The sequence below is a fragment of the Gopherus flavomarginatus genome, chromosome 3 (genome assembly GCF_025201925.1).
Source record: "Gopherus flavomarginatus isolate rGopFla2 chromosome 3, rGopFla2.mat.asm, whole genome shotgun sequence".
Classification (NCBI taxonomy): domain Eukaryota; kingdom Metazoa; phylum Chordata; order Testudines; family Testudinidae; genus Gopherus; species Gopherus flavomarginatus.
Genome location: NC_066619.1, coordinates 241,323,696 through 241,335,700, shown reverse-complemented (window position 1 = coordinate 241,335,700; position 12,005 = coordinate 241,323,696). Strand labels below are relative to the sequence as shown.

At 41.9% G+C, this 12,005-nt stretch overlaps 1 protein-coding gene across 1 annotated transcript; it reads right to left on the bottom strand.

The window, feature by feature from the left end:
• Positions 1 to 4,474: 4,474 nt before the first annotated feature.
• RPL9 (ribosomal protein L9) lies at positions 4,475 to 11,711 on the bottom strand. Its single transcript, XM_050948093.1, has 7 exons — positions 11,598 to 11,711; positions 11,400 to 11,515; positions 10,304 to 10,399; positions 9,640 to 9,772; positions 7,701 to 7,781; positions 7,044 to 7,161; positions 4,475 to 4,609 (listed from the first exon to the last, which is right to left on the bottom strand). The coding sequence occupies exons 1-6, from the start codon at positions 11,641 to 11,643 to the stop codon at positions 7,055 to 7,057; spliced, it is 579 nt and encodes a 192-aa protein (XP_050804050.1). The 5' UTR covers positions 11,644 to 11,711; the 3' UTR covers positions 4,475 to 4,609; positions 7,044 to 7,054.
• Positions 11,712 to 12,005: the final 294 nt, after the last annotated feature.

Genomic DNA, 12,005 nt, shown 5'->3' with positions numbered 1-12,005 from the left:
CATGTGCCTGTGCTAAATATCTGAAAAAAGATTCCTTTCACATATTAAACTTGTCTATAAATAAAAGGCTAAGGTCCAATTCTCTAGTGTGCTAGCCACCTTAGCCTTATTTTCTTCATCCATATCCTCCACCTGATACAGCAGAGTGAACATATCCACACACTCCCCTTTCAAATTGTTTTCCCTAAGAGTGTTTGATTAATTCTCATGACACGCCCCCCCCCATTCTCAAAAGAACTTGTGGTCTCTAAGTGTTCCTTTGTGTGTAAGGATGGGTAGCCTGCTACCACTTGGGTGGGGGGGCGAAGAATAATCAGCCCCTCTATTTCAGTTAAAACATCTGCCTTGGGTGCATTGCCCTTGCGCATGCCACTTTCAGTCACCTGCCTCCTCAGCTCAGGGACATACTTCTCCCACACTTACCCCTTCCCCCATCTGAGGAAGAGGTAGCCCTCCCACACGTCACAGGGGCAGTTTTCTGCTACCCTGGGTGGGAGCAGAGCTGCAGCTCTGAACATGGTGCATGAAGGCTGCTGCTGGCCTCCTCCCTTGCAGGGAGATGCTGGTAACCCTCACTGTGACAGCCCAGCGGGGCTGGCTGGGATGCCTGAGCACTCCTGCAGAGAGGCTCTTATTTGACCACCCTTGGGTGGTCCAGTCACCTTCCCTCATCTGGGCCTTTGAGCCCACATCCCTGTTCCCAGAACCACTCCAGGGACTCTATCACAGGTCTCCCTTTATCAAGGCTCCTCTAACACCTCTACCCCATTAACTGATCCACAACCCTACTCCCCTTACTGCTGCATGTACAATCCTAGTAGCGAGCCCAGCTGCCATGTGCCTGCCACCTTCAGTGGCCTGGCTGGCTGCTGCCACCACGACTCAGCTCTAGTTGCTCACCCCAGGAATAGGTACTGCTCTCATAGCTGTGGCCCTACCCCTACCACTCCTGGAAGCAATTGGGGAGGGAGTGACATATACTTGGCTCTAGCAGCTGCTGCAGTAGCGTGGCTGAGTTTTCCAGCAGGGCCCCTTCCAGCCAGCTATCCACATGAAAGGGCACAAGGACCCCGGGGAAGGTTTTAAATTGGGAGGGGGGTGTGCCAAGAGCCAATTGCATGTCATGTGCCTGTCTGGCCCGTGGGAGGGAGAAGCCCCTCCTCCCTGCCAGGCACATTCCAACATGTAGCACTAGGAACAAGCTCTCCCCTCCCCCATGCCACCTCCACTATTACCCCATTCAGCCCATGGGAGGTGGAGATGCCCCTTCCATCATGTATCATAGCCAGAAGGGCTCTCCCCTCCTGCGAAAGGGAGGGACTTAGAGATGATGGAATCAGGACCAACCACTAGTTCATTTTCTAGTAGGCATGGGCTTATGCATACACTGAACATCATACCCACACTCTGTTGAGGAACACTGCATCAGCCAGAGTGACCATGGTTGATGGCATACCAGGTATTGTAAAGTGAAGCTCCCAGACCAACCTTGCAACTCCACAAGTCTCTACAGCAACAATGGCAGGTAGAGCCAAGGCACATACACCTTCATGCATTAGTAGAAGGATTGAGTGCACAACATGCTGGGGTATTTGTCCATCCTGGTGACATGGCAGACAGTGTGCAATGCTACTTCTCAATGTAGGAAGAAATCAGACGGAGGACAGATCTCTCCCTCTGTCCTTGAGCAGGAGATAGGCAGCCTTAACTGAAACTTGTGTATATTTGTAAAAGATATTCTAGTTAAGCAGAAACAGTGAGTACCGGTTTTGAGGCTTATCACCTACTTTGAGAGATTGCATCATTAAAATTTTTAACTATGTGGCATACAAAGAACTGCAGAGCTTTGCATTTATTCCCACATTTCTTTACAAAGAGTATTTCTTCAAAACTTATATGAATAAGTTTGTAATGGTGTTACTAAAATACGGGGTTTGCCTAGTTGAGAGTTAATAACAGCCTGACAGGGATAAGATGCTTTATTTTGCAGAAGAAAGGAGAGCCTTGTATCTTGGTACAAAAACCTTTGTTTTATATAAATTTTATAAGCTTTTTATATATTTTTAGACAGACTTTTGCATGTTAATACTTGATTGGTAGGTGTTAAAACTTTGGGCTTTTGTTATTTGTTTAGTAAAAACTAGTTTGAAGCAAGTTTTGTTTGCTTTGAGGCAGAAGAGAAAAGAACAGTTTAAAAGTTTAGGGTACTGTGTATGTGAGGCTTTTACTTTTTTTTTTACCGGCTGCTTGTAAGCTATTAAGGGGGGCTACCTTAACTTTTATAGTTTTTTTTTTGAGCCTGACAAGCCCAGATTGTCAGGCCCATTATGTAATTTATGATTAAGTTGAAGAGACAGGTACAGGTTTTTTTTTTTTTTTTTTACACAGACAGCACAGCCTCTGGTCACAGCATTACATACACTTTGCACATTGCATTAGTACCCAAACAATACATAGAAAGGAGGAAAACAATTTATTTTATAATTGTTTGGAAAAGGCCAGTAAACCATGACTTAAGGTTTGGGAGGAGGTTTTTAAAATTAAAGGTGTGATTAAGAGATACAGCACGGAAAACAATAGCAGCATTTTTAATAGCTTGTAAATTTTTTTAAATTAAGCTAGTGATTAATATAAAAACAGCAGTTTTTTTAATGCGAGCACAAGCTTCCCCTAATTTAGCATTTATGGCATTTAGCACACATTTTGCATAGTCACTTCTGCTACTTTATTAATTTTTTGTTGTAATTTTTGAAAAGCATTTATTGATGCATTAGCTGGTTTTTTTTTGAGCTTTCAAAATGGTACTGCAGATTTTATATGCAAAGTGTTAATGTGACTGGGCTACAGTCATCACAAACTTGTTAGTCCTGCAGCCATACACTAAGAAACTCAACCATAGAGCAGTTCACTACAAGATGATAGACCAGGGGTCGGCAACCTTTCAGAAGTGGTGTGCCAAAGTCTTCATTTATTCACTCTAATGTAAGATTTTGTGCACCAGGAATGTTTTTAGAAGGTCTCTTTCTAAGTCTATAATATATAGCTGAACTGTTCTTGTATGTAAAGTAAATAAGGTTTTAAAATGTTTAAGAAGCTTCATTTAAAATTAAATTAAAATGCAGAGCCCCCCAGACTGGTGGCCAGGGCCCAGGCAGTGTGCCAGTGAAAATCAGCTTGTATGCTGCCTTTGGCGCACGTGCCATAGGTTGCCTACCCCTGTGATAGATGGTACCCACACTATTCAAAGCATCTATTTAGACTCTGCAGCAAAGACCTATGATTTCTGCAGTAATTCCATTTAATCTAAGTATGGTGGCAGTTAAATAACTGAAATTAACACAACAGTAGTCTTGTTTTTGACTAAGTTCATGAAGGCCGTACTCAATTAAATGGCACGTGTTTGTCTGTAGCCCAGTAACTTTTGAACGTTCTAGTTCTAAATTTCAGGAAACACTGAAGACATCAAAAGGGAGAAAATGGAGAACATATGAAGCTCCCTAGCCAGTTCCAAGCACCTCATAAATTGTCTAAAACTGAAACAACTGGTTGATGGCATCCATTAAAATCCCCTGGCAAGACAATTCTTCTATCTCATCTCAGCCTGTCCTCCCACTAGTTTAACATGTTCACACTCTTCGATTATTTATTCCTCAGGCAGAAAAATGCTAGGGGAAGAGGGTAACACCGGGGAGAAAATGGGAGGCACAGAGTCCCTTCCCTGAAGGAATGAGGGTTTGTAGCCCCCCACTACAGGGGGCAAAAGTGGGGGACTTTGGAATGGGTGGAGGGAAAAATGGGGCACACAAAGAGCTCCTTCCATAGGAGTCTCCAAGAAACTCTGGTGAGGGCACTGCAGGGAGTCCCTGACACAGAGGGATGTACAGTAGCATATATGAAGTTTGTGGAGTGGAATAGAGGGATCCATGCAATGAACGTGGCCTACATGAGCATAAAGTGTGCAGCCCCCACTGATATTTAAGTTGGATTCTATTCTATCGTCCTCATCTTTAGTCTTCAGTTTACAATGATAACTTGACTAAAGAAGCTGGTGGTGAAGCAGGTTTTAGGAACTGTCAAGGCTAATCTGAACCTTTGAAATCAGAGAAAGAATGAAATGGGATTGCAGAATAAAAATATTACAGTTTGCTGCTTCTGCTGAAGTGATCAACAGTTTTCACCATTTAAAAATCTTTGTTTCAGAGTTAGCACTTCAATTACATGAACTGGACAGTCCATACATCCTCAAATGATTTCTCTGAGATGCTCTCTTTTACAGCAGGGTTCTGAGAGGCTATGAGTTAAGTACACTGTTAATGGATGGCAAAAACGTACACAACAGTATATTATGGCACCTTGCAAAACTAACTTGGGGAACTGCTTCTCCAAACAATTATATTTTCAGATTTTAAATTTAATATAAAAATACACAGAATGATAGCCATTGTTATTCAGCTCTTGAAGACAGAAGCCAAAATCTGGAATATTTGTTTTATTTTTTAAAACATATTGTCGTGTTCAGTTTTTACACTAGACTTCCCATTTGGTACTTGATACAGCAAGTAGTAAGTTACAGATGTCCCGCTCGTTGTTTGTTTCAGAATCTAGACAACTGTAAGTAAGAAGAGTGCTAAATTATTATATATACAGTTTTAAGCTTTACTAACTCAGTACAATCCCCTCTGAATTCCCTTAGATTTATTACAAGAAGTTTGTGGAAATCTCAATGTATTTTAAAAGCATATCTGATATATAGGATAGAAAACTGTTCCACTTGCTAAGCATCACTCAAGAACTCAGACATGGAATCATGTCACATTTTGATCATTTAAGCAGGAACACAGTTCAGATGCAATAGAAGTAGCTTTTCTTCACCCATTTTTAAAGCAAATGGTCAAATTCAATGGCTCAAGAGTGATTTATCCTCTCCCTCCCTCAAAAGAGCAGCACAAAAAAACAAATAGTCTTGCACATGGCTGAAGTTACTTCTATAAGGCAGGTGATAATAGGGTAGATGTTTTAAATTGGCTTTGTTTGTTTCAAGTGGAATCCACTAATACACCTCTACCCTGATATAACACAGTCCTGGGGAGACAAAAAATCTCACCGTGTTATAGGTGAGACCGTGTTATATCAAACTTGCTTTGCCCCCCTCCCACTCCCATTACCTGACCACCCCCTCCAGAGACCCCCCCCCACCCCAATCACCCCCAGGACCTCACCCTCTACCCAAACCCCCTGTCCCCTGACTGATCCAACCCCTATCCACCCCCACCTGACAGGCACTCACTGGCAGTGGTGGGAAGCAGAGCAGCACGGCCCCAGTCCCTTCCACTCTGCCAGCTCCCAGCCGTGGTGCTCCACTTCCTACCGTCGGTGAGTGCAGGGAGGTTTGGGGAAAGGATCCACCCCTCCCCCCCCCCCACTCACCTGCTGCAAGAAGCGGAGCGACGTGGCCCCAGCCCGCTCTGCTTTCCTTGCCCTGGCCCCAGCCATGTCGCTGGTGGGCAGCTGGGGAAAGGTCCTGCACTTACCTGTCCAGCGGGATGTGAAGCGCTGTAGCTGGGAGCTGGCGGAGTGGAGCGGGCTGGGGCCCGGCTGCTCTGCTGCTGGTGAGCGTGGGGGGATCCCTTCCCCCAAGCGACACAGCTAGGGCAAGGGAAGCAGAGCAGGCTGCTCCCGGCCCCCTGCTAATCCCCTGGGCCACTCTGGGACAAAAGTGCCCCCTCTCAGCTCCTGCTCCCCAGACCCTGGGGGTGGGTGGGAAGCCTCTGACTGCCCCCGAGACCCCTTACCGCTTATCAAACCCCTTGGCCCTGGCCTGGTCCAGCACTCTTAACACGCTACTCAGAGCAGCATCTCAGAGCTTTATCGTGTTTATGCGAACCTGTGTTATATCGGGATAAGAGGTGTACTAACGTTAAGATTACTGTACTGTACTAAAACTTTACTAAAGTTAAAACAGATATAGCCAATTTGCATATCCCTTGCTTTTATGCTGCAGAAGGTACTCATGACGCTAATTTTAAATGCAACTTGAGACTTTTGCAGCCACCTGACACTCCGGTATATTTTATAAACAAAATATAACCATATTTGGATGAAAAAGCTGGTGGAATAAACTTCTTCTGCAGACCCGTGAAAAGATCCCAAAGGAAAAGCTTGAAGCACCATCTTAACTGAAAGTTACTTCCATAATATTACGTGTTGTAGTTTCATTGTCTGGTAACTTAAAGAGGACAAATATAAATGTATCTAGAAACTCAGTAGTCAAAGGGTAGTGCATCAATTATTCAAAGTTTAAAACATTATCCGCTCTTCAAGTGAAGGGATGTCATGTTGGTGGATTTATAGCGACAGAATGGCAAAAATACTAAGCAATGAATATGCTGCTAAATCTTCCTATCAATACACTGCTCTGGGCCATCACCAAATTAAGGAGCAAAAGTCTTACCACCAAATTCAAACGAATCTGCACTCCAATGCCTCAAACCAGAAAGAAATCTGAAGAGCAGCTCAAGAGTGACAAAATATTGCTTGAAGACCTCAGCTATGGCATTATGCACCATGCCCAGGAGAACAAAGCCCAGACCTGATCTACACTTAATTTTTACCAATTTAACTATCAGTCAGGGGTAAAAATTTTTCCTGACAATTATACCAGTAAATACTCATGTTTATGCATCTGTACTAGTATAGAGGTGCTTTATTATTAGCATTGCTCATTTTGCTTCCTGAATCAGAATAACCTACACTGGTTTAAGCACTTTTATATCAGTATGATTACATATAACCATACTGGGGGCTGCCTCTAACTATATTAATAACATACTTAAAGCAGCAAAACTTAACTATAGACAAGTCCCTACTAGCAAGCAACTTTTCATATATGTTAGCTCTTCAAGACCACTGCCCCACCCTCCCATATCTATCATTATTCCCTGTTCCCAAAATCTGCTAAAGTCTTTAAGACAGGGACCTGATTTATCAAGTTACACATACACTTTGAAGTTATAAGACAAAATGTTACTGCTTAAAATACCAACCTATTATAGTTTTATTCATCAGCCTGTTGTACTGTCCCCTTCTCGGAAACATAGATACCATCCAAGAATTTTCTGATATCCTTATTCTTGACTGTGGTGGCCTGCTGGATCAAGGCAGCTACAGAAAAAAACCAAGAAATTTAAGACATGGCAAGGACACTGCCCTAACACAGCCCATTCTTATGCACACTCCAACATTTCAGCTGATGACAAAACTAACAGGAAATGAACTAGCTTAGAAGGGACACTGCCAACTTGAAACAACTAAACTTCTTTTTAAGCAGCCTAGAACTTTCAGGTGGCAGCTCCTCTCGCCAATATGAGTTTTACATTCATGTTTTTAAATGTTTTTCTGCTGCTGCTGCATAAAAGACCCAAACAAAATAAAGCTATACAGGGAAAGCAATATAACTGACCAAGTAAATGCACTGACAACTAATCTTTATGTTTTGCATTCTTAGCAATAAGTAGTACTTAATTTTTGGATAAAATTTGATTTGAGCTATCACTTCAATTCCATAAGAAGTTTTCAGGAACAGTGTGTGTTAAAATATAAAAAAAGTTCCTGAATTAAACTGACACCTGCAAATAAAATGGCTATTATCACAGTATAGTGACATCTCCATCCCTCCCTCCATAAATACTTAGTATACAAACCTGAGTTGGATACCAGTTCAATGTCATTCCCTTCAAGAATCAACTCATCCTTCTGGGCTTGAGATACTGCACAGGCAACACCTAAGAGAAAGGAAAGTACACAGTAAGCTGAATATTTATCTGTGGAGCTATGGCAGATGCACTTTCTGTAACTTATAAACATTCAAGGAAAAACAGTTGCTGTTTCAGAAATCTTGTCTGACTTCATTTATAGACCCGTAAGAGACAATATGGATATTACAAGAATTAGCTTTCCATTATTTATTATGGTAGCATCCAAAGGCCAATATTAGGACTGCTCCTGCTTTATGCTAGGCACTATACATACAAAGTTTCAGCTGCTTTCTATTATAAACCTGATTAAGACCTTCGCACCCTGCAACTAAAATCAAAACCACCGGCTGAAATGTAACATTCACAGATACAAGAGTTTGAAAATTTAAGAATCCATTTTGGATAGTTTTACAGCTAGTCTGTTAAGCTCCAAATTTGGCTGAACGTTATTCAGTTACCACTTGGGCACTTTAGAAGTTTTGATGGCTAGTTTTGGACATGTCTGCTACTTTACTTTTTAAATCAAGAACTGCACAAGTGAGATTAGTCAGGCCAGCCATTTGTCAATTAGCAAAATTTTACCTCTTACCTTCCATGCAGGCCAAAGACATTCCTGTATCTTCACACAGTCCTCAGAGACCCACCACTATCATTCCATTATAAACCACAAAGATAAGGTAGCCAAATAGTAAATATATATATATATATACACACACACACACAAACAGCCCTTATTGTATCTGCTAACGTTGTCTGAAATGCAACCAGTTATCTACCCTGATGCTTTCATCCAAAGTGGTGATCAAACAGATCAACCTAATTTACTCAAAAGTCCTTCCCATTGTCAGGTAATAAGTGTCCATTATAGCCCGTATTCATATCTGGCTGTGAATTCACAAACTTTAGACAATTCTGAATATGAGCAAGTGCTGATTACTTCATTAACTCTAATCTACTTGTCAAAATGTCAAATCGAACACTGTTTGCTAATACCAATACTACTGGTGTTTTCAAAAAGATCCCAAAGGCTTAAATATTTTTTGTGAATGAAGTTGTACAATGGGTAAGATTAGTTTATAGGAAGATAACTGAAACAATTTGTACTCTTAGAGCATGTGCAGAAACATTCTGAAATGCCTCCAGTGGCAGATATTTAATCTCTACAGGTATAAAATGAAGTTAGGGTTACACGTCCATTTGTCCAATAAACTTAACCAAAATGCCTACTGCCACAAACACATAACATACTGATGAGGTACAGGTAAGAGTATGTGTCAAATGAATAAAATTGTTTGAAATTGTACTTTTGAAAGATTTCTGCAGATAGGCCGCAAACTAAGCTTTTCATATGCATCCTTAAAATAAACGTAAAGTTTTTACAGCAGTTAATTTTTCTGTAGTCACTGCATTAAAGAGACTGAACACTGACCGCCATACATAAAGCTACAACTTTACAAGCTCCATCAAGATTCCTAGTTCTTTTAAGTCTTCCTAAATTAAATATTTCAAATGATAATGAAAAATGTTTAGAACAAAGCCAAAAGCAGAAGTGTGTTATGGATGTCTCTTGGAAACCAATAAAATCAAGAATACATATGCGGGGGTGCCGATGCAAAATATGGACCTTCAGAAAAAATCTGGATTTATCCAGGTTTATTAAGAGATTGATCAACATCTGAAAATCATATTCATAGCTTCTATCGAAATCGATCTGTTGTGAGCACCTAGCACTTTTGAAAGTCAGGCCATAAACAATATGTCTTCTGATGCCCGTTACAAAGTTCACAGCACTGAATCTTACTAGAAACAAGTTTGTTACAAAAACACATTCACAGCATGATATCCACTTCAATAAGCGAAGTACAAGGCCTCTAACTACACTTACCTGGTCTCATGCGCACCCTGCGGATGTATTTCTCTCCCAGGAAGTTACGGATTTCCACAAGTGAGCCATTGTCCTGTATAACTACGTTGATGGGGAAGTGAGCATACACAGACCTCATTTTGTAACGAAAGCCCTGGGAGTAACCAAATCAAAAATGTTACAGTAACAGTTCTCAAACTGGGGGCAGGATTGGAGTGGTGGCAGGAAGAGGTGAGGCCTTAAGGGAAGGGTAGAGTGGGGGTGGAGCCTCAGTGGGGGGGACTTGGGAGGATGCAGCAAATTTTTAAAACAAAATAGGGGTCCTTGGGTTACTGACGTTTGAGAACCGCTTTGTTACAGAACTAGAAGACTCCAAAACTAGGAGATACATTTAAGAGTTACTTGACAAATCTGATGAAATGTTAGATCGTTTCTGAAAAGTATTTTAACTTTTAATAGAGAAGAGTTGCTTTTGAAGCATCAAGCCCCAAAGGTCTTTAATGTATATGCTTAATGTTCTCTCCCAACTCTAAAGTGATCTCACTGGCAAAGACAGATCATAGCTAACCCATACTGTACACAGTACCTTTCATTTAGCATGGCTAAAAAAATTCTCGTAAGAATGAAGTTGTCTGATATTGTTAAGAATCACATGACAAATATTCTATTTCAAAATAAAACTTACCAACGTGACACCTTTGATCATGTTTTGAACATGACTGCAAATTGTACGAACTGTTGCCAGCTCCTTTCTGTTACCCCACCATTTGTCAACCCGTAGCTATAATAAAAGTTCAGCAGTGTTCAGTTTCAATTCAAAATTAACAAACATGTTTCCCATAAGAAATTAAACTGTTTTCTGTATAACCTTCAGCAAATCACTTAATCTCCACAAGTCCCAATTTCCACATTTGTGAAATGGAGCTTTTAACATGTATAAAGGAGTTTGAGGAATACTGATGCAAAGTGCTTTAAAACCTTCAGACGACAAATATTAGTGTGAATGCAAAATATTGAACAGGCAAAGAAAACACAAGACAATAACAAAGCAAACTTCCCGGCACTGTTCCATCAACATTTTCCTGAATGGATTGTCTAGGTGAGAAGCTAGCTCCTTTTCTATAGGCATTCAAATTTCTGACCTCTCCACACTATCAACTATGGTGATGGCAAGTTTTGTGCTATTAAAAGACATGCCCCAGAAAATTTAACTCAGATGCACTGAGCTATCAATACAGGAGAAGTCTAGGTTAATCTTGCTTACTACATATAGTTACAGTTTAAATAATAAAATATTATACTGAACAAAATTAATTTGGAGATCTAAAAGCGTCATTCAGTAAATGAAAAAAGTTAATTCAATGTTTCTAATTACATACCTAATCCACAATTTTTAACATTAAAACTACCCCAAAACTGTAGCTCCAAAATGGAACATTTAAAAGGAGCATGCCCACTGACAGACACCCATAATACCTGACTGCATATCAATACTGAACCCTGGCTCAAACACCCAAGATGTGCCTAGCCATCTTAGAAATGTATGACACCTATTTGTGTATCTGACCACCTCATAATCTTAGTATTTAGTCTCAAAACAACTTGTGAGATAAGAAAGTACTACTGTCACTTTCTTAAAAATATAAGAACTCAGACAAGCAAGGCTAAGTGACTTTCCAAAGATCACATAGGAGGTTTGAGTCCCTCATTAGTATCCTAGACACTGGATCGTCCTTTCTATGAATATGAAAATAATCCCAAAATATCCCTGCAATGCTCACCTTTTTGTGTTTCTTTCCCAAGAGGGAGAGCTCTACATTGATGTGGTTAAAATCCCGGCGCAAAGTTCCTCTGGGACCTTTCACAATAACCGCCCGGCCCCTCAGAGAAATGTCGACTGGAAAACAAGGAAAGCTAGTGTTATACCACGTTGCAGGACGAGAATACGAAGCTTAAGTGGAACTAGCAAAGGACTGTACCTTTCTCCGGGATGTCAACAGTCTGGTTGCTGAGAATGGTCTTCATTCTACAAGGACAACCACAGGGGTGAGGGCAGAGACACCGAGACACCGCACTGCCCCATTCCCAGCCCGCACTAAGCCCGGCCAAGCTTCTTCCAACCGGGGCCCACAGACCAAGGGAGCGACCGCTGCGCCGCTCCACACCCCGGCCACGCCACGCACGGGGGCCGGAACGAGCCCCGCGCCTAGACACCCGCCATTAACGCGCCACAGCAGGTGCGCCGGATCACTGCGGGCGAGGCAGGCTCAGCCTCCCGCGCGGCGAGAGGCCGCCGCAGCCCCGGCCCGGCAAGGAGGGGCGGGGGGAGAACCAGCGCCGGGCCCCGGCCTAGCGTCCCCGAGACGGGCATGGGGGAGGTGTCTGTG